Consider the following 23529-nt stretch of genomic DNA (forward strand, 5'->3'; position numbering starts at 1 on the left):
GTGAACAAATATGATTTGCCTTAAACTTACGAATTCCAGAGAGTTGTAATACCTGGTGCTTATTTCATAGAAACATTGCCGACAAACTTCGCGTGTAACTTCAAAAATATTAACACTGCCGAAATCAGACAAGGGGAATCATACTGTACAGAATTTTATTTGCACACACAAAAATAAAAATGACTCCCTTGCTACTCATGACTTCTTTCATATGTAAAGGTATCTGTTCCATCAGCTGGCAAACAAACCAGCACAGACCTATGTGTATCCATAATGCGCTCAAATAACTTACAGCTCGTGCTCCCTTACATGATTACAAGAATAGTGCGCACTGTGCACCTAGCCTGCCTTGGTCCCCCTGCCCTTAACCCATAAAAAAGAAGCACTTTTGCCAGAGACACACCAGTGAGGCAAGACAGCTTTTAGAACCCTAGGATTCCAAGTCTTTGGTTTTCTTCTCATACTTGTCCAGCAGCACCTTTTTGTACAAGACCTGATTACTCCAGATCTCTGCAGCATAGCCATTCAGTGGGCTTGACACATTGGGTTCTGGAAAAAACAATGAGCAAGACCCAATGTAAGCGAGGCACCCGAATGCTATGTTGAGAAATACATACTTAAAGCACTTAAACACAGTTATGTAACTCTCACCAGATAAGTAGCGTCAAAGCAAGAAGTGCGTACATTGAACAACAAATTTTTAAAAAATTATTCGGATCCCAGGCACTGCAGAAATCTATGTAAGCGAAGTTTTCTGTGCTGTTCGCTTTGAATGATGATAATTTGCAGTGATGTTGACAGTAAATGTTTAATTTCTTCAACATTTAGTCCAATATGAGAGCAGTGAGTTTTTGTTAACACTACCTTGTGTGCACTACTGCTGTTTCTCTGCATATTACACAAAACACACAGGGAGACGCGCTTGCTTGAGGCGTTATGCTCCATTGTTCATAAGCTTCGAGAGGGTTGAGGTTGAGCCTCACATGGAACCTAGCATCGTGGCAGATGTGTTGAACTATAATTGAATTATGGGGCTGTACATGCATACCCACAATTCCATTAAGAGGCCCGCCGTAGTGGCAGAGTACAGATTAATTTTGACCTGACCATGCACCTAAGTCTAAGTACAGAAGCATTTTTGTATTTCACAAAAATACAAGAATGTCAAAATGTAGCTGCCGTGGAGGGATTGAACTCACAACATCAAGCAGTGCCATAGCTGAAAAATATCGCAGCAGGCACAGAAGGGTTGATTTGACATGTGAATACTTCTGTAGTGTCGCCTAGACCCTACAGTGCTTTAATGCGGCTTTGCGTCTGCATGCCCTGCGTCAGTTGTCCACTTGACAAATTTGCATGGTGTTTATTTTTCAAAAATAGCAGGAAGGTACCATACCGTAGAGCACTGCACAGGCCTGGCCCGAGTCCACTTTATGAAGCCAGAGCCCAGGCCTGCCCCGGGCCCATGTTACTAAGCCCGGGCCCGTGCATTAGGGGCATGTTAAAAGATCCCCTTGGTAGTCAAAATTAGTGCCACTACGCTTACCTCATAATTACATTGTGGTTTTGCCACGTAAAACACCACAATTCAACTGAACTAAGCTTAGCCAGGGCCCACATGTGCATGACCAGGCCCGGCCTGTAAATAAACAAAAAAAATACCATTTCTTTAAGGGGGTACACGGGTCTTGGAGACGAAAAAATAACTAAAAAGTCGATTTTTCAGTTTTGTTATTTTCGCAATCTAGAAGTCATCACGCGCTTGTCGACAAAAAATTAACGCGAAATAACGCGTCTTTGGGCAAAAGAACGCCGTATTTATCACGCGAGACGCTCATTTTCATCTGCAAGACGCACCGAAAACGCCCCATCTTGCGCCGCTCACAGTTTCGAAACCGATCAACGGAGCGCCGCCATTTTGGTCTCGTTCGAAAGCGTGTGCTTCCCGCTCCCTTTCCCGCTGAAAACGGGCATTCAAGGTTGCTTCAGGAGGGAGCAACCAGGCAACAACGACAGAGACAATCCCGCCATCCTGTTGGTCCGCGACCATCACGTGACTAAATAGAGCCTTCTGATTGGAGCGCGGGAACGCCGGGCGTCCGCGCCGGCGACGCCATTTTGCTTGAACTATCGCTCAGCGTGAACGTGATCAGTCAAAATGCCAAACCGTGCACGGAAATTCCGTACAGTGCATAAATTTGGGAAGCGTAGAAGAAAGCGCGCGGTGCAGCGAAAAGATGCACCGGAACTTCCAGTGACGTCTGACGACCTTATCGGACCGGCGGACTTGCAGACGCCGCGGAACCGCGGTGTAACCGAGGAGTTGGGTGCAGCACAACGGGAAGAGGCGATCGTGACGGCTGACGGCGTTGGCACTCGGCCTGTGCTACGGAAAACGTCGGTGCCGCTCGCGATGTCGACGGCGGACTGTGAACATACAGCGGACACCCCTGATTGCGGAGCGGCGGTCGTCACGGGCGCGTGTGCTACGGAGATGCGCACTCGGCCGGACCGCGCGAGAATCGACACGGCGTATCTCACGGCGTTGGAGCGAGATCTGATCGAGCAACAAGCACTGGAAAAAATAGCGGAACTCATCTCAGTTTCAGCGACGGAGCGCAAGGTGAAGTGCCTAACAAGCGAGCCTCGTCTGGAAAGTGCGTCGACAAAAACGTACACCATCGTCGACCTCGACATGGTGAACTGTTTACTAAAAGTTGCTAGTTGCCGAGTGTGCCGTGGAGCGGTGACTATCGAGCGGGACTCGCGGGAGTACGGCATTGCCGTGAAGCTTAAAGTTCTGTGCAGCAACTGCGGCGAAATTGACATGAAATGGAGCTCGCAACGAGTTGGTGGCACTGCCAACTGCAATCCTTTCGAGATCAATGTTCTCGCGGCGCGTGCCGTACAGAGCACGGGAAATGGGCAGACGGTGCTTAACGATATTTTTTCCGCTATCGGAGTTTCGCACAGAGGCCTTCACAACAAGACCTATCAGCACTATTTGAAATCAAAACTAAATCCAGCTGCAACAAGCACCTGCACTGAGAATATGGCTAAGTGTGCCACTTCGGTGAAGAATGTATACCAAAGCCTGAATTTTGGAAATGCAGGTAATATTGCAGTTTCTTTTGATGGCACTTGGCACACTCGGGGACATTCATCTCACATAGGAGTGGCCACAGTGATAGAGCTTTTTTCAGGCTATGTTTTGGACTATGTTGTCCTTTCGAATTTCTGCCTTGGCTGTGAGCTTGGCCCGAAACCAGGAACCCCAGATTATGCTCACTGGAAGTCGCAGCATTCATGCCAAAAGAACACGTCTTCCAAGGCAGGCCAGATGGAGGTGGAGGCAGCACTAATTTTATTTCAGCGCTCGCTTTCCCTTCATGGCCTGGGGTACACAACCATGCTCTCCGATGGTGACAGCAGATCATACAGTGCCATTGATGAAGCAAAAGTCTACGGCTTCATACCTGTGGAAAAGGAAGACTGCGCAAACCACGTGCAGAAACGCATGGGAACGGCACTGCGGAATCTTGTGCAGAAGCAGAAAGGGGAAAATGGTGAGCGCATGAGTGGTACGGGCCGCCTGACAGGAGACCTCATAAATAAGCTGACAAGTTATTATGGTTGGGCGCTCAAATCACATTCGGGAAATGTGGATGAGATGCACACAGCAGTGTGGGCTACATATTACCACGTAACCTCAACTGATGAGAAGCCCAACCATAGCTTTTGTCCCCACGGCCCTTATTCATGGTGCAAATATAATGCATCCATTGCAAAGAATGAGCCCCCCCCAAAAAGCAGATACAATCTGCCATATGCTGTAAGCAATGCACTGCGGACAGTGTATGAGCGCCTCTCTGATAAGAAGCTCTTGCAGAGGTGCCAGAGAGTGAAGACGCAAAATGCCAATGAATCGCTGCACTCGATCATTTGGAGCCTGGCGCCAAAAGAAAAGAATGCATCACTGTTTGCTGTTGAGGCTGCCGTGGCAGAAGCTGTTATGCGGTTCAACCTCGGAAGCCACCAGTCTAGCTCGCACATACTCAGTGAGCTGCACGTGCAACAAACTTGCGCAGGCAGTAGGCGAGCATCCGAGAAAGATAGCCGCCGTGTGGCCAACGCAGACAGAAAGCGCACATCATCGGCCGCATTCCAGGAAGCCATCAAAAAGAGACACAAAGAAAAGCCTGCTTCGGACTATTCTCCAGGAGCATTCTGATTCATTGTAGTGGTGAATTCTATGATTTTGTCCCATAAAAAGTATTTTTCACATTGCTAAATGTTTTTTGCGTTTTTCTCAGATCATGATTTTCGCACGCTCGAAGATTTGGGATGTGCACTGTGTCTCTGTAAGTTCTTCGATTTGCACGATTCTTTTTTTTCCTGAATGCTAAACAGTCGGAGAGTGCAAGAAAACTATAATATAGTATGCTAGTGCAATGCAACTTTTTCAAATATTGCAAGAAGTAACAACAAAAAATTTTCTTCCAAAGTTGCTAATTCAAATTTTGATAACTTTGGCTAATATGTAGATAGAGATACAAAACTTTATATGTGCACTCTTCAAACATTCAGAAACATACCCAGTTAATTTTAGGTCTCTCAGTACAATAAATTTCTTGAAAGTCACATCCCAAATTTATAATACTAAAGATTGCATAACTTTTTTTTCATTAAACATAGAAAAAAACTGATTACATATTTGCAATCAGCTCACTAAACTGAATATAAGCTGTAAGTTTCAACTCTCTAGAGTTAATAACAATAAAGCTCTGCTCGTGCACCAAGTCCCCCCTTAATACAGATTGTAACGTATGTGTTAGCCTCATCTTCTTTAATCAGCTGCAGTGTATAATCAATAAAAGATTGAAATTTTTGGTTCCCCCATGGGAACATCAGTGATCTGGCCTACTGCCTGTGCTGTTATTTTTCCGCTGGTGCATATGCATTTACCTTGATGATACAATTTGGTCCTATGAGGTCAATTAGCATGCAAATTTATATGTATACATATATACAAACAGGCAAATTTATGAGCATAAAGCATAAAATAAACGCACAAGTAGAAATAGTAAGCATTAGTGTTAAAATAATATAGTATTGGGAGTTATAGTAGCGCAATCGCAAAAGCAGAACAGAAATGGTCTGAAGAGCAGCTTTCATGTAACTTATTTTTCCTGATGCAGAAACAATGTTCGTTTTTGTGGAAAAGCTTTTGTGGATGTTTGTGGACGCGTAAACATCGGCTCCAGATATCATCAATGATTTCACGAGGTTATTCACCCCAAATCGAAGTGAACTGCGTACCAACGAAAGCTGCAAGTTACACGGATTCCATGGATACCAGATTTATTTCGGTGGGTGGACTCTTTCTCAACACTTTCAGCATTCGAATTTTTAACCTCGGCGTGCAAAGGCGGGTAGGCCTAGGCCTAACACCGCAAGTCGCTCATACCGCCATGGAAATCTTCACCGGTGAGACGATATCGCCGGAAGACGCGAATGACCCGGGCTGGATCACGGCATATAACCGCAAACCAAGCCAGTCAACCCCAAGGAACAAGTTCGTCAAGTACATGTGGCAGACGAAGGGACGGCAACCGCACCGCCGGACCAAACAGCGCATACCAGCACCTCGTCGCTACCTCGAGACTTCCTCGGCTACCGAGGGACATGCTCCGTATCATCGCGAGACCCCGAGATGGTCTCAACGTGGCCAAATCCACACCAGTGCAGGTTGAGCAAGCCCTCGCAATGGCAGCAGCCCTGGCTTCTCAAGACTTCAGGGAAGGCTCCATATGCCCCAACCTAACTCACAATATCTTCATCTGCACCCCCAGCGAACGTAACGCAAGAGCATATGCCACGGTGCAACAGATTAGCATGAAAGATACTATGTATCGGGTCGCAGTATACCCAGCCCCACCCGATGATACCTACAAGGGCGTACTCTGAGGCATTGACCTCGAGCTCAACAAATCCCAAATCCGAAAACTGATCGTCACGAAACGCAACCCCAATGCCTTGGAGGTGAAGGGAATCAAGAACACCACAGCTGTGACAATCCCTTTCCAAGGAATGGAAGTACCAAGTTACATCTACTGTAGAGCAAGCATTGTTGGATGAACACTCTTTCACACACATGGAAGTTTGCAACAACTGTGGCAACATTGGTCACTGTGCGTATGTGTGCCCTAACCCGAACACCTCGTGATGCCGGAAGTGTGGCCTCAAAATGCCGCCAGAAGATCACCAGTGTACTCCTCACTGCACCCTGTGCGGCGGACCACACCCCACCGCCGACAAGGACTGCAAACGCAAGTTTAAAGTCCCTTACATCGTGTGACAGAGACACCGCCGCAGACGCAACCGACGCAGCCGCAGCCTCTCCCGAGGACTGAGCGGCGCCAGTCACCGCGACTCGAGCATCACCTCGGGAATTCCGTAGCGACTACAAGGAGTCGCCCGGTCACGCCGACACCCGAGCGCCAGAGCCCTTCTTAGCAGCCACTCCCGCTCCAGAGGGCGCGCCCTACATCCGGCCACACCGAACTGACGTGGGCCAACCGAGTACAAGGGAAACAACACCAGCAGCAGCAACGGGACGCCTCATCTACCAAACAGGTAACGTGGTCTTCATTGCCCAAGCATGTGAGTGAGATAGTCACAGCCCTACGACAGGAACTAGCGGGTCTCCAAGCCACCATACAAGTGCTTACAGCGCAGCTTAATGATGCGAAACAGCAGATTCAAACCCTTAAAGCTCCCAAACAAGCTCCACCCTAAGAGACAAATGTAAAAGTAAGCACAGCCAAATGCAAACCCCCTCTGCTCCCAGAGACGGAAGAAGAGAGTAATGCACCGCAGGGCACCCTAGGCGAAATTCTGCGCCTCACGCGAGAGAACCTAGAAAGTATCCATACCCTAGCAAATCGTGTAGAGGTGGTGGAAAAGAAAGTCGGCATAAAAATTAAAAACAAAGCTAGTCAGCCACAACAGATGGACACGACGCAGCACTCTTCGCCACCGATAAATCCCCCACAATACCATCATGGCTAACACGACACGGGATACCTGAGAAATTTGGCAGTGGAATTGCACTAGCTACGCGAAACGCAAATCCTCGCTGCAACAGTACCTCAAAATTCAAACCAGAAAGCCGCACATAATACTATTACAAGAAACCCTATGCGAAACCCTAATGCTCTCAGGGTACAGCCTGGTCTCCCAAAGAGCAGGGGATGCCAGGAGAGGCATCGCCACGCTCGTTAATAGAAAAATCGCGCACATAGTTCATGACGTCCTACCTAAAGACAGTCGCATCGAGGCGATCCTAATTGAGCTTGTACCTAACAGACTCTTAAAACAAAGCGTTTTTGTACTAAACGTCTACAGCTCCCCCACGCACTACAAACAATCCTTCCACGCGATCCTTACTAAAGCCACATCATTGGCACGAAACTCACCGCTCATTATCGCAGGTGACTTCAACGCCCCCCACCCATCGTGGGGTTACCCCACAATCAAGCCTAGCAGCACCAACCTCTCGCGCGCAATAGACGACCTGTCCCTCACCCTGGTGACGGTCCACAGGTTCCCCACCAGATTGGGTACGTCGACGTGACGTGGTACTACGCCGGACCTCACGATACTCCGAAATTTAGCAAACTACATATGGACGAACAGGGCAGCGATCACTTCGTCATATGCACAGAAATACCAAACACGACGGAAGTTATGGAAGGAAGACACGAACACGTATGACTCCTTCGTGGAACTCCTCTCTGTGCCCGCTGTTTTTAGGCATGCTACAAGAGCTAAAGTTGCACCACTTCGTGAGCAAGCAGCAAGCAAAAAATTTAAGAGACCTCAAAACGAACCTAAAGGGCGACAAGTTGATTCTTCAATTGGACTTCGAAGAGAATTACAGTTTCCTTGTGCAAGATGCTCCCCAATCATACCACTGGGCAAATACACAAGCCACATTGCATCCTTTCGTCACATACTATCGCTGCAAAAAAACTAGTTCTCTTCTGGCAAAATCACTTGTGATTTTGGACTGTCTCAAACACACTACAGCTGCAGTGGCTACATCTCAAGAGGAAGTACTCAAAGTCTTAGAACATGAACTCCCTGATGTCAAAAAAGTTCACTACTTTTCCAACAGTGCATCGTCATAGTACAAAAACAAGAAATATTTTGTAAACTTGTGCTACTATGAAAGAGATTTTAGCTGATTTTAACTTTTTCACGATCTCTCATGGTAAAAGCACTTGCGATTGCATTGGCGGCACCGTGAAGCAGCTGGCAGCCAGGGCAAGTCTTCAGAGACCTTACAAGCGACATACCCTTGCACCCCATAAGCTTCTTGCATGGTCAGAAAAAAATATCAAAGGTATATTTGTGCTCTGGGTGCCAGAGAGAAGGGTTGAAGCAAAGAAAGTTGAGCTCTCAGGAATGTTTGAGTCTACAATCTCCCCCACAGGTACGCGCAAGTTTCACCATTTCATGCCATCATCACTGACCACTGTTAATGCCAGGCTCACCTCCCACTCAGCAACACAGGCATTTCAAGTGGCAAAGACCCTACGTCAGCAAGAACTGCAACCTCAACAATGATCGAAAATGGGGTACACAAGTTCTGCGTCTGTCGATGTGCGCATGTAGTGACGTGGCAGTGAAGTAGTGCTCAACTCCGACTACTAACTGGCAGCCTTTGGTGCATTTTCGAAACCTCCTGCCAGCCATCTGCGCTGTTTACTGCAAGTTTTCAGCAACACGAAAACACATAGCAGCATACTATCTTGCCACCTGCGTGGTCACCGCATATTTCCGTTGCCCCAAGGAAGTATGGCAGCACAGTGAAGCAGACTTAAGGGCCAGCGCCAAGACCCGCACAGCAGGTCTTGGTGGTTTTCTAACAGCCAGCTAACCGGTAATAACCATATAAGCATGAATAGTAGCTCCCCATATCCGTGACAACCTAAATGATACAGAGGGATGCAAATGCAACCTTATTACAATTGCTGCCACAAATGTACTCATGATATATGCAACAAGCATGGCACTAAGAAGCAATTTACCATGCAAGTTTCTCTTAAACATTGCAATGTCAGTGAACATAGCCAATGAACAAAAGCAGCCAATGAAGGAGCCACACGTATACAAAGTATTGACGTTTTCAAAAGGTAAACCGGCAAGGTAGAGGATGAATAAAGATGGATGCTAATGTTTACAGCGAAGTTTGCAGCAAGTTTGCTTTCTAGTTATATGTCAGTGCTCAGTTTTGCTTTTTGGGCTGATCCTCGATTTCCAAGAGCCAAGTTCACAGCTTGGGGAATATGTTCAAAGAGGTGTGCTTATACTACTTGATTTGAACGAAAAGTTACAAAAATACACAAGTCCAAAATGCTTGCAGGTAAGACTGGACAAAAAGCTGTGTGTGTTCTACTCACCGGCACTAATATTTTTGGCAAATACATCAGTCTTGGGAGTCTGAAGGCCTATACTAAGTCAACGTGGACTGTTGAAATGCCATTCCAGAAACCTCACAGTGCTTGTTTTGTGCCAAGAAAAAGACTTAGTTTACGAGAAAATTGCGTCTGAAAGGTCATACCTTGTGGCAACGCTCGAGACTCTCGCACGTCCGATTACTTTTCCCTTATGGATCTTGCATCTTCTGCAATCTGGCTACACCGCATGGCTTTGCTCCGGCAGTGGTCGGTGTTATTGCAGCATATTACGATAGATGGCGCGAGTGTTCCGCTGCTAACAGCACCTAATGACAGGGTTGCTGTGGCATGAGTCTTTGATGAGTCTTTGGCATGACTCTTTGGGTGGACATTCCATGCGCGCGGAATGTACAGCAGTGCGGACATTCCAGGCATGTGCCGATGCATGCTTCTGCGAGACGGTCTCGCAGGGGCTAGGAGCACGTCACTCTTCGCATGTTCATACACGCAAATGACCAGGCGTTGGTGTCCAGCACGGGGACGAACATATTCGCTCACTATCCGGTCGTGGTGAGTCGGACTTCCTAGATTTGTCACGCGTGCCCATCGACATGTTTTGTGGATAGCAACTCGGCTAGCAGGCATTCGCATGTATGAAAGGTGCAATAAATGCCCTTGCGATTGTTTTCACTACTGTGTTGTCGTTCCTTTGACCCAAGAGCATGCGCGAGGCCCCCACATCTGGCTGCCCAACATGGACCTCTTGAGGCATCAGACAATAGTTTTGACAGTTTTGCTTGGTTTGAAGACAACCTTTGTTCGAACCAAAGCATAGGCCTAGAGTGGATTTTGATCGCTAGCGTCGGCGGCATGCTTTCTCGAGCGAGGCAACAGTTGCTGCAGCATTTGAACTTTTCAACATGTTGTTATGATCAACCTGTCAAGTGTGAGAGATATTCAGGCGTACGTTCCCATGGCAAGATCATTTGCCTCATCCCAGAAAAGACTGTTACAATAAGCCTGGACACAGGGTTCGTACAGACTCAAAAGGGGAAAATTCAAGGATATTCAAGGAATTTCAAGGCTCAGTGGGAGTATTTTCAAGGACTCGACACAAATTTTACTCAACAAAGTCGAAAAAAAAAGCATTTAAGGGAACAGCTTATATTGCACTAAACCAACATAATATTACTGAATAAATTCGAAAAAAAATCATTTCAAGAAACAGCTTGTACTGCACTAAACCAAAATAATATTACTGAACAAAGTCGAAAAAAAAAACATATCGAGGAACAGCTTGTACTGCACTAAACCAACATAATATTACTGAAGAAAGTAAAAACAAAACATTTCAAGGAACAGATTGTATTGCACTAAACCAACATAATATATGTTCCGTCTTGAAAAACACACTGCAGTGCATTGCACCAATGTCGAACAGCAATCCATTCTGCAAAAGTGCTAATGGCAACTTCAGGGGAGCTCCTGCCGCTTTTCCTGAATCTTCTGGTTGAGGCTACACAGTTCCTCAGTCTTGCTTCGTGCAGCCTTCCTCAGACTATTTGATCTGACCACATACTTCAGATCATTAGCTGCTTCTGCCTTTTCGGCATAGGTATCCGCTGAAGCCTGGAGGTCAGCTATTGTTGCCTCGAGTTTCTTTTTCTTTTTTTTCATTGCGTCAATCTCTTCGCCGATGCAGCGCCTCTTTGATTCCCTTACATCATCACATTGCTTCTTTTTTTCTGCTTCCAGATATGCAGCATACTGCTGCCGGGCAGCTGATACAGCAGTCCTCAGCTCTTTTGTAATAGGGACATTAAGGACGCCCCCTGCCTTGTCCACAGCGTCGCACACAATATGTTGCGAAATGTACGACAGGTCCTTCAGATTTTCTACAGCAACCTGGCGGTTCACGCTAAACCCTCGCTCCACAGTGGCCTGTCCGTGGCTGAGCACGAGCAAAAGTTTGACAACCTTCCATAGTTCCCCACATGATGAATTAAACTTCATCAGCTCAGTCAAGAACTCGTCCAACCTGTTTACGTTCTTCTCAAACATTCGCAGGTTATGCATCTCTTCCTGCAGGAACTCAGTGTACTCCCCTAGTACAGTGTCTCTTTGGTGCTCAGACATTCTGCCCGCTGTAATGAGGGCATCCAACACTCTTCTGAAGCCGGCCAGGCATTCATCTGGTTTAGTACACATTTGTCGTGGGTCCAGAGAGGACAAACTCCTAACAATTGGGAATTTCAGTGGACTTCTCTCAAGCACCTTCTTTGTCACACTGATCAAGAAGCGTTTGCATTCCATGCGGAACTGAAACATGTCCTTTTGGCTTGCTTTAGTTTTCCTGACAGTCTGTTCAGCGGCATGGCCTACATCCACCTTTTCAAGTGGAGTGTGGTTCTCGGTGCTTTCAATGTCCACCATCAGCAGACCAGTGGCTCCTTTTGCTGAAGACAAGACCGAGCACTTCAGAAACTTCGTCAGTAGCTTCCTGACCACAGTTTCCAAGTCCCTTGCAAGAAAGAACACCATGGGCTGATCCGTTTGGTACTCAGTGAGGAATGGCTTGAGGGTCATGGCCACACCCAGTGCAAATTGAAGCTTTGCTAGCAGTAAGTCATCACTGGCAAACTCACACAAGTTGTGAAATGATCCACACTTTGGGGGGCTTACTTCCTTCTTCCTTGCAGCTGCAATAAACTTCTTAATGTCACACCACAACAGCAAGGCTCTCTCTATCACAGGCACATTCTCCAACCACCGGTGGGCAACAAAGTTCAGGGGAAAAGTATCCTGACCGGTAACTGCTGAGAAGTCCTCCCTTCTTGCAGGAGAACCATGGAAAAGCGCGCTCAGACTGGAGAGCAGACAGTCAAGTCCCCACTTACTTGCTGTAACACCTGCCCTGTAGGCGTTGTGCATGGTGTGGAGGCCACAAGTCCCAATGTCCAGACATTGAACTTGGTGTGCTTGATGCAGGTGCTCTTGGAAATTCTTGAGCAACTTCAGGTTAACATTGGGACCATCCATTGAAATCTGAAGAATTTTCTCAAGAGGGAAAGGCTCGAGCGCAGACAGCAGCGTTCCTTGGATGTCTTCGGATGTCGAGTGCCCCATAAACACCGAGGTATAGTACCTCGTTGCCACCTTGTGAGACGAATTCCAAAACCGGATGTGAACATCCAATTGTTTCCGCTGGAGATAGTCGTTCGTGGACTCGTCGAAGAGTACCACGTAGTAATCGCAATCTTTTATATCCCGTTGCAGAGCAGATAAAAAGAAGGGCCTCAGACCATGGCACGTCACATAGGCACATTTTTTCTCTCCGCAAGAAAATGCTTTGGCCACGCCACTGTCCGGGAACATACGCTGGAATAGCTGGCCTGCTTCCGACGACGACCGATAGGAGAAATGCGATGTGACAACCTTCAAAGTCCAAAGAATCTCCGCGTTCGTCACCAGTTCGTGTGCCTTGCAAGCATCGTCTAGCTTTCCCGATTGCGAAGGAGGTGGAACGGCTGACTGTTGCCCCGTACTTGGAACTAAGTACCTTCGCACCGAACTGTTGGCTGCAATCTCCATGACGCCAGCATGCTTAGCACTCTTCATATGGCTCTTTAACGCTGACTCGCCCATGTTGGTGATATCGAAGGTCTTTCCGCAAGGCCTGCATCTTGCACGGTGCTCACTCGTCGTATCTAGTGCAATCCAGTCTTTGTAAGCTTCGTTGTGAAGCCACGCGCCTTGAAATTTGCTTTTCCCAGGCATTTGCTTTGTATTCAGATGTTTCAGCCGCAACAAGCCGGGTGCAGAAGCGACGGCACAACAATGCGATGTCGTCAACCACCATAACAAAGCGCCAAGATCAGATTGGATTGAATCGGCTCAAGTTGGCTTCAGAGCCGAGTGGCTCCAGTGTGGCTAACCGTCGCGCAACATTGGCTATATTAGCACAGACTGATTTTTTACGCCTGAAACGCATATATTGAAACATGGTACTGAAAATACAAATATTTTAACTGCGTTTTTTTTATTAATAGTCATTTGCATGTACTACGCTAGGAATTCAAGGATTTTCAAGGAGCAGCAAAAAGTCCAGGATTTTCAAGGGCCTTGAAAACCAAATATTCAAATTCAAGGGTTTTCAAGGTTTTCAAGGACCTGTGCGCACCCTGCTGGACATCCACCTGTCAAGTGTGAGAAGCATTCAAGTGGGCATCCCCATGTCGACGTAATTGCCCTCTTCTCTGAAACTGCGTCACCATTTTATTCCGAGCTGACACGAAGGGAAGGACTAAGAGAAGAAAACCCAAAGGGCAAGGGGTCGTCGACAGCAGAACCTGACGAAAACACTTCTGGCAAGTACTTGAATGTCCCAGGGGAGTCTCTGATCACGTCCTGCATTTGCCTCAATGTCTCAATTATTAAGGCTCTGCTCACGATAATATTGACGCCTTAGGTATTCTTGAGCACTAATCTATCACTTTAGCTTGACCTAACATTTGCCTTTAGTGTCCCTTTAAAGGGTTGATTATTGGTTGCAGACCCACTGCTATTCAAATTATTCTCTTGAATTCAAGACTATTGTAGCCCTAAATATTCACTGCAAACCAAAAAGCAGACATTGGCACAAGTCCCAACCCCAGTTTTCAAGGAATTCCGCATGTGTGTCACCTCCCTGTCTCGTCAATTTTGGCTGTTATTCGTTCACAATTCAAGGATCACATTTATTTTCAAGAAGTTTTAAGGTCCCCGTCCATTGAATCTGTTTTTCTAAATTCAGATGCTTTCAAAAATATCAAGGAGATGTACAAACCCTGCAGCAAGTACCTATCTGTACACATAGCGCAACATGCATGTGTGACATATGTGACACACAAATCATCAAACATGCATGTATGCTTTTACAAAATCGCAAGAACAAGCTACACACATGCACTTCAGCCATGGAGCAATATATCATTAGGAGGGGAACTTCTCGATCCCTTGGTCTGATCCTGCCGTGAATAAATTGTGCTCCATGCTTTGTGGGCTTATGTGCCCGCCACGCCATTTTGTTGCAAGCAGTTAACCTAGGGCACTCCACCATAGCTTCCGAGATCGCACTGACACATGCCTGTGTGATCTTGGAGGCCGCAGTTTCACGACTTGGAGACGGAGTAAAATAAGCTGCATGGCTGCTATGCAGAAACACATATGAACAATCGAATGGGTGAGCAGACAGAATTCGGCAGCAATTGATGGCACATTCCATGCCCTTGGAATGTGTCATAACTAAATGTGTCAATTGATGTCTCCTTAGCACCATCTGCCACATGCTGCAGGAAACCACACCTCTCCTCCTCATCCTGCATGACTTTACATGATCATCAACAACGCTGGCATGGTAGGGATGATTCCTCTCCTAAAGCTACCTTGTTCCAAGACCTCAGTTAAAGCAGGTGTCCCTTGCATTACTCAATACTGTTGGTTTTGGATCTAACAATCCACCTATGCCAAAGGGAGAAAATTTAGAGACAAGGATTTAATTCAAGCTCAGACTTGTTGACATATTAGTAATGAACCATTCTGCAACCACCTTCAGGTATAATTTGGATCTGATGGCAAACAGAAAAGCAAGCTTTTAACCCATGTAAATGACTGAAGCAATAGTTTATACAGGCACAATCAACAAGCAAGCGACCCAAACCATGTGTTATGACCACAGGTAAGTTGATGGCGACTTCCTTTCAGTACAATATTCCTGCTTACTCACGCACAGCAGAAAACATATACAGTCAAACCCACTTCTTGCATGCTTTACACGATGCTTGCCGACATCATTCTCCACGTAGTGCAGCAGAAGGTTCCTCTCGAAAACGAAGCCCTGGAAGGGACTGAATCATCTGCCGGACCTCCTGTGAGGACAACGTTGAGGCAGCCTGCCCTACCGCGTCATCACTGCCATCGCTATCTGGTACAAGCACGTTTGTGACGATCGCCTCATCGGTTAGAAACACTTAGCTTCCAAATCTATAGCCATGCGCTTTGTTTTCACCGGCAACGTCGTGCATTGCCGATGATCAGCGGGTGGATCGGCCATCTTTTGTTTCGGTAGCGAGTCAAGCGGGGCTGAGAAACCGCATGGCCAAACACAATTTCAATGCAACCAACAAAGACGAACGCACACGATTAAGCTGTTGACAGAACTGCGCTGAATGAGGAGCCAGCGAGTGACATGCGAGCAATCGAGCAATCTTCAAGCAGCGCAGTTGGCGTGGTCCATTCGTGTTTCGGAGGGTGGAGCGGCGTAGAGCTATGGGCACAGCCCATTTGTGTTCGGAGGGGTGGAAGGGCAACGGGAGAGAGCCACGCGGAGATGGCCGGAAAATGAGCGCGCGGCGTTTGTTAGAGCAGTGGCCTGTCATGCAGCTGCTCAAATTTGTCTTTTCCTTTCTTCTTTTCAAGGATTTCGCATTTCACTACCTTTCAGCTCGGACACCCAGCAGCCAGACTTCATCGTTATAACCGATAATGCGGCATAGGGGCATTGTAGCAAGCAGGTTATTTCACCATGGAAAACATACGAAAGTTGACGGTGCAGCAGCTTCTCATTGTTATAACCAATATGTTGTTAAAACCGGTATCATTATATGTGGGTTCGACTGTACACCAAATAAAAGGCCACCAAGGTAGCTGCTAATGAACACGCAGAAGAAAAAACAAAGCAAAAATGCCTGTTTTTATGCAAGCTTTTCAAAATTAAATCATTTAGTGCAATAAATTTTTGTGACACAATTCACATTACCTCAGAAAATTGCAAGTGGCATTGAACGGTGCAAACATCACAGCAGTTACACCCTCTTATCTACTTCTTGCACACATGAGCAATATCTAAAGGAGGTAAGGTGTGCCTCACCTTCATCTTAGCTATGCTGTTTTTAACCATTAGACAAATAATCAATGCATTTTGCAGATAGCTTCGCATACCTTAAAATACTCTATTAGAGAAACATGTTCAATGCAAACACATGAACAGGCTGGCGGATACTCACCTCCCAACAATGACTGAATAGAGAGCAGCACGGTGCGGACATCTAACAAAGCAGTCCACTTTTCTTTGAGGATGTCAAGGCAAATGTTCCCCTGGGTATCCACATTGGGGTGAAAGCAGGGGGTCTCAAAGCGGACCTGTGGGCTTTCATAGGGGTAGGCACTAGGGAACTCCAGCCTAAGCCGATACACCAACTTCTCATATACCTGAAACAATACATTTTTCAGTCGGTGCTCTGAATTTCATTGTGGCAATGCACAAAAAAAAAAGAAGATTAATAGAAAGGGGGAGGGGGTACAAATATCAACCCACCACACGCACACACACCGACATCCCATAACTGAGTAACATCTACAATGATGTTTAAAAGCAGCTGACTTAAACAATATCAAAAGAAAATGGGAAATAGACACATATACCCAGGAGAAGCATTCATTTTAGGTGCATGTTTTTGCATCAACTCTCTGAACGAAATGGCCGAATTTCTTTGCAGTGAATCGACATCTGTGATCGCAGAAAAAAAAAAAAGATAGGTGAGGGACATGTATTGTGGAATGTATTCCACTTGTAGGCATGAGCAAGCCTACAGGTAAGGTTGTTGCGGTGCACAATTGTAGGAGGAGCTTTTTTTTAGGTAGGCATTTAAAGGAGTACTGACAAAAAATTCCAATGTGGTTTTGTTTGCTTTGATAAGTAGCTAATCAACCAGTAATCATGGTACGAAACCTCACTTACTTCAGAGCACGACAGGTAATTAGTTGGAGTCTAATTTTTAGCAACCAGTCCAAGTTTCATTTCAGAGAGCAACGAGATGGGCGAAAGAAGGAATGTAAACACAGCTGGGCACGTGATCGCAAAAACCTCTGACGTATGTGCTGACACACACACTGACGTGCAAGCTTCGTGTCGCCATTTTGTCTGCTATGCCTGCACGTGCTTTGTAATGTCTTTGCCATCATCGTCATCATTGTTTTTGTTGTCCAGCGGCAATGATTTTCTGCAGGCGGGAGTCGCCACTGTAATAGACACAACCAATCACTTTCGATTCGACCCACCAGAAAGTAGCGACTCAGATATTGCGGCCGGTGACAGCGAGGACAAGCCTCAAGACCCTCACATTGGCCACATTCAGTAGTAAGATACGACAAATCGGTGTCGAACAACAAAAACTGCCGTCTGCAGTTGCAGCGACATGGAGAGTGTCCCACCACAAGCAACAACCAAGAAGAGCACATGCAAGCAGCATGGCAGCCAACAAAAATTCATGACATAAGAGTTATCTCAGTTGTTTACAATCCTTCCTTGATGTCGATGTCGAGAGGTGCTACGTTTTGTGGATGTTCTAAGCTATATTTGCCGTTTATATTTTGCAGATGATGTGCTTGTGCCCACATAAATCGATCTCGTGTTATCTCCACTTCAAAATTTTGTGTCAGTGCTCCTTTAAGAAAGCTTCTACTACAATCATGCATGGCAGCAACTTGCCACAGCTAGGCAATGGATGATTGCTCAATGCTGCTGTCCATAAATAAAATACACCAACTACAAATTCAGGTATTACATTTTGTAACTTTGGGGGAGAAATTTGAAAACACCTGTGTGCTTAGATTTGGGTGCATGTTAAAGAACCCCAGGTGGTCCAAATTATTCCGGAGTCCCCCCCCAATACGGCGTGCCTCATAATCAGGTCATGGCTTTGGCATGCAAAACAACTATACTTCATAACTTTGGTATTTTGCAATGAAAATATGCTATTTCACATGTGACATCCACCTAGCTTTAAGGATTCTCCCACTTGTGGAAATGGCCTTCGGCCATTCATTGAATGCATTATGACGCAGACAGTACAAGAGGGAGAGGCACACCAATGGTAAATTTTTGCACTAGTTGGTTGAAAAAAACAAGCATAATATTTTAAAGGGAAACTAAAGCACAACACTGAATCAGTTTAGATGGATAAAGCGCTCTTTGAAAACTCTTGTCATTAATTTCGAATTAAGAGGTTGGTTATAGAAAGCAAAAGTTTTTTAATTTCGCACCTAATCCCCAATGCAGGTACATCCATTTCAGTTTTTTTTTTTTCATATTTAGGCTGCATTGGCTCAGAAAACGTTCCTGAAATTCACCATGTCCAATCTTTGCCTCCTTTAGAACACAATGTTGTCTATCCGTACTATTAAAGAATCAGCTAGGCCCTAGAAAACACGGTCAAAATCCACGACATCATGGCAAGCTGGTGCAGGAATTTCAAGGAGGTGGCACCACCTGTCTTTTATTATTGCATTTTTTTCTTGTTTACCAAACACCTAATTGTGGCAAGTGTGGTGTTTTTGATATTGTAGCAAGGTAATTTACTGATACAAAACAAATCATTTTTCACTTTAGTGTCCCTTTAAGATGAAGGCAACATACACACAGAGAACTGATACACATGCACACATGTTCATTACCTAAAGCCATTTGCTGGTATGAGATGTGAAGCAATGACCTAACTGCAGCAATTTAAAGAAACTGTGCCAAAGTTGCCATACCATTCCATCCACTTTTTGAGGTTTCTGTACAATCATTTTCAAGCTGAAATCATTGGTCAAATTCAACTCGCACATATTAGCATACCTGCCAACCTGCAAACATCAAAATTTCTACGAATCCTTTGGATACTAAATCGAACGTATCTATTAAGCTTGCCTTGAGCACATGCCTTTTGTGCGATATGTATGCATTTTACTAACGATGGTCAAGCCTTAGACGCAGCATATACTACAAGCAGCAGCAGCAAAGCTGGAATAGCCAAGAGTGCAAACAACAAATTCTTTTAGAGCAAAAGCTCTACTTCTCAAGGTACTACAGTAAAACCTTGTTAAACCGTACTCGCTTAAACAGTAGTTTCGTTTTAAAAGTAGTAAAGTCAAATCCCCAACTCAGCGGCCATTGAACATGTGTTTTGTAACCGCATAAACCGTACCAGCTTATTGCGTACGCATCAGTTAAAACTCAGCATTTCCACTTTTCGTCGTGCAAACACGGCGGTGCGTCATCTCCATTGGGCGGCCCGGCAGAACAACAAGCCTCAGAGATTGGAACAACGGCCTCCAAGCGCCCAGTGCGTTTGCGCGTGAAGCCACCGCAACATGAACATAATTTCAATGCCGTGCCAGAGAGCGTTGTGGCGTCGTGCATGCGAGGACTCGCGTCATGCCGAAGCTCGGATAAAAGAGACGCCGGGTGCTCAGCATAGAAGAAAAATTAGACATCGTCCGTGCTATCGAACGTGACACGAAGAAGTCGGCACTGGCACGCGACAGGGATCTGCTGTTGACTAGTGTGTGGCATTTGGAATGCGAAGAAGTTGCTTGGCAGCACTGCTGCGATCACGAAGAGATGTCGGCTACGAGGTTCGACTTTTCGCCATCGTTGCCTCTGTTGCCGAAGTGTCGACTAGCGACAGTGATGAGGACGACGCGGAAAGCGACAGCACGGGCGATTCAGGCCCGACAGTGGCAGAGGCTGCGCGTTTCGTCAGCCTCATGAATACAATCGTCGCAACAAGAACAGGGGCGCGATAACGTAACTATTCAAAACAAGAAGTATTCCGAACTCCGACACTCGGCAATGAAAAAGGCACCCCGGGACTTCTGCAGCACTACCGCGCGCGTGCACAGAGAATACGTAACGCCAATGAGGAATCTGCCATGCGAGTGTTTGCCAAGAAGAGGGGGCTGGCTGAAAAGCTGGCACGCAGCTTCAGTAAGTTTGAGGCCGCTGTCGTCGTGCTAGGCTGCCGCAGCATCAAACGAAAATAATACTTTTGTCGCGCGAAGTGAATAAATGCTGCATGTTTTTTTCCCCTTTCATCGCACTCTCTCCGAGTTCCGTGTTCGGCAAGTAAGTGGGCGAGCTCATGCTATTTCGGTTAAACAGTACTACTGTTTAGTACGTACTTTTTCCGAGCTCCGGCCAACTAGGGTTTAACGAGGTTTCACTGTATCACCATCAAATGAAACATGAACAACGGAGCACATGGAACAAGCATAAGTGAAGGTACAGTCGCCGACCGATTTTCCGGACTCCAAAAATTCGGACATGCCCGATTATTCGGTCAGCTTTGCGGCACCGCCATTCTCCTTATAGACCATAATGTACCGTATTTACTCGCATAATAGGCGCACTTTTTTTTCAGAAAATCCGGCTCGAAGTTCCGGGTGCGCCTATTACGCGGGGTAAAATTTACGAAATTTTTTCAACTCGCATTGTCGCGGTTTAAATTTTAACATATGTCAGGAATATGGCTACTCTCGCATAATTTACCAATAAATCCAGCATAAAAGGGAAAATAAAAGCTACCTACTTACCTTTTAATGAACAAGCGAGAGACTTTGACTGAACACACACGTAAAATTTATTAAGACTATTCAGAGTCCGAGTCGGAGAGAACATCCTCATCACCTATCACCGCCGGGTGGAAACTCGTCGTCTTTGTCTGAGCTCCACAGCATGTAGTCTTTGCTTGCATCCAGTGCCTTGGAGATCCCAGTCTTCTTAAAACTTTTCCTGACGACGTCATCGGAGATCTCTCGCCAAGCTTCCACTATCCATTCGTACATTTCCATAGGTGGCCTCTTAATTTTGCCACCAGGGGTTAGTTGACGCTGTCCTCCAGCCATCCAATTGGTGTACAGCCTTCGAACGTTGTCCTTAAAAGGCTTATTAAGGGAAACGTCCAAAGGTTGCAGCACGGAAGTGAGGCCTCCCGGAATCACGGCAATATCTGTGCGCAGCTCTGACAACTTTTCTCGTACACGTTCTACAAGGTGCCCGCGAAAACTGTCTAAAACGAGCATGGCCGGATACAACAGGCCGCCGGCCCCAGATGGTCTTGACCCAGTCCACCATCAATTCCGTGGACATCCAACCTTTCTCTTGGACCCTCACGTAGATGTATCGAGGGAAATTTCCCTTTGGGAGCGTCTTTCTCTTAAAAATAACATAAGGCGGTAGTTTGCGCCCATCCGCAGTCACTGCCAGCATGACAGTACACCTTTGTTTTTCTGCGCCAGATGTTCGAATAAGCACACTTTGTGCACCTTTTTCCTCTACTGTTGTATTTCTCGGCATGTCAAAACAGAGAGGAGTCTGATCTGCATTACCTATCTGTGACAAAATGAAGTTTTTTTGCTGCCGGAGCCGTATGACGAAACGGTGTAACTCGAGTACCTTGTCCTCATATGCTGAGGGCAAGCGCTGGCACAACGTTGTGCGCCTCCTCAGGGTAAGTCCGTGGCGTCGCATGAAGCGCGTTGTCCATCCGGAGCTTGCTTTGAAGTCTTTCGCTTCGATGCCCTGCGCTCGCGCAATTCTGCGCGCCTCAGTCTGCACTATGTCGAGAGACACTGCACAGCCGTCCTGTCGAAGGCCCCGTATGTGTTGAACTAGTTGATCTTCCACTTGCGGATACTTTCCCGACTTTGCACCGCGGAAGGCCCGTCGCGACTTCTTTGTGGCCTGAAGTTTTTCTTGCTGACCTCGCCAGTAGCGAATGCTTGTTTCACCGACACTGAAATGCCTGCTTGCAGCACGGTTTCCATGCTCGAGTGCATACTACACAGCTTTCAGTTTGAATGCAGCCGTGTAGCTGCCGTACTTGCCCATTGCGGAACACGCGACCACACGAACTGCACAGCGCTTGCAAAATGGCGAGATGTGGCGTTTTGCCTTTTCTTTGCCTGTGTCAGCCTGTGTAGAGCATTGATGGCGATGGCACTGTCGCTTGTGTCGAGTCGCCCGGCCTCCGAGAGGCGCCCAGCTTTCCAAGCGAAGGTAGCGAAGGTAGCGAAAAGCTTACATCCGCGCGGCGGCTTGGAGGGGAGAGGGGTGTTATCGATAGTTGATGGAAGAACTATTTTTCGCTCGTTGATGCATTTCTTTTTCTTTTTTTGTTTCTACGGACGCGTTAAGTCGTCGTGCTCGCTGGCTTCGCGGCGGTTCGGGGAGGGGGGTGTTTCGGGGAAGGCGATGTTGTATGTGCTGTGGGCCCTCAGCAGCTGCGACGGCAGCAACACTAATGAGACTAGTAGTCCAACAAATGCGCTGATAAGCTTGGGCTGTGGAATGTGCGTGCGTTTTTTTGTTTTCTTTTTCACCCGAGATGGAGGGGCAGGAGGGCGTCGGCTTGCAATGGTGTAAATGCAGTACTGATCACAGTGCCAAGTTCGGGGTGCGCCTATTATGCGCGGAAATAAAAAAATCTGATTTTCCGCGACCAAACTGGGGGTACGCCTATTATGCGAGTAAATACGGTATAACAACTGCCGAAAGTTTGGACACCTTGCAACCTCTCGTCTGATTTTTCGGACACTCCTTGAGCCAACTCGATCGAGGGCATCATACACACTCTGACCGGCGCATAGTTAGACTTGCTGAACGCCATTTTTGTTGTGAACAGAGCCTCCTTGCTGCCCCACGAAGTGGCGCTACTAGAAATCCCCGCTCATCATCATCGTTTCTGCCTTGTTCGATAGAGTGGCTCTACAGCAGTACCGGTTTCAGCTTAGTAAGCCATGTCAAGACAATCTAGCAGCTGATTTGTTTCTTCGCGCACGGCACTGCGAGCAGGCCACGTTTTTCGTTTGTGCGACTGGTGTCGGCACGGTGGTGTTTGCTTTGTGTGCTGTGTCGAGGTTTCGGTGATCCAACGCGGCGTACGGAAACATCGCGTCAAGTGTCTAATGGCGCCGACAGTGCCCGCACAGACTGCGCTGGGGAATGCCGGCAAGCGGGTGCCGGGAGGCCTAAGATTTGTCGCCTTCCGATGTGCTCCCTACTGACGCGGAAAATGTTCTGCCGAGACCTGCGCAGTGGTTGCATTGCGATTCCGGACACAGTCTCATTTGACAGTTTCACAGGTGCTGACACTGCTGTACTGACATGCGCAGAAGTCGACGACGGCGAGATCATTCGTCAGGTTTCTGCTGCACCGCCGGACGATGACTCCGAGTCGGAAGATGGCGCACCATGTGCTACGCT

The 23529-nt window shown here is 46.8% G+C and overlaps 2 protein-coding genes across 2 annotated transcripts in view; both read right to left on the bottom strand.

Annotated features, from left to right (window-relative positions):
* Positions 1 to 138: 138 nt before the first annotated feature.
* Positions 139 to 23529, bottom strand: part of LOC142591320 (ubiquitin-conjugating enzyme E2 C-like) — a 31449-nt gene continuing 8058 nt past the window's right edge. Inside the window, exons 4-5 of the mRNA XM_075703650.1 lie at positions 16508 to 16712; positions 139 to 549 (exon numbers count right to left, since the gene is read on the bottom strand). Of these exons, the coding sequence (XP_075559765.1) occupies positions 431 to 549; positions 16508 to 16712 (324 nt within the window). The 3' untranslated portion in view covers positions 139 to 430. The remainder of the gene's footprint in view (positions 550 to 16507; positions 16713 to 23529) is intronic.
* On the bottom strand, positions 10767 to 12861 carry LOC142572761 (uncharacterized). The gene has a single exon (XM_075682102.1). It carries the CDS (start codon positions 12837 to 12839, stop codon positions 10938 to 10940), a length of 1902 nt encoding a protein of 633 aa, XP_075538217.1. The 5' UTR covers positions 12840 to 12861; the 3' UTR covers positions 10767 to 10937.

Source organism: Dermacentor variabilis, chromosome 1 (assembly GCF_050947875.1).
Source record: "Dermacentor variabilis isolate Ectoservices chromosome 1, ASM5094787v1, whole genome shotgun sequence".
NCBI lineage: Eukaryota > Metazoa > Arthropoda > Arachnida > Ixodida > Ixodidae > Dermacentor > Dermacentor variabilis.

What these genes read in the sequence shown, in the direction of transcription:
- LOC142572761 (XM_075682102.1), bottom strand. Translation starts at nt 12,839, where the DNA reads ATGTTCCCGGACAGTGGCGTGGCCAAAGCATTTTCTTGCGGAGAGAAA.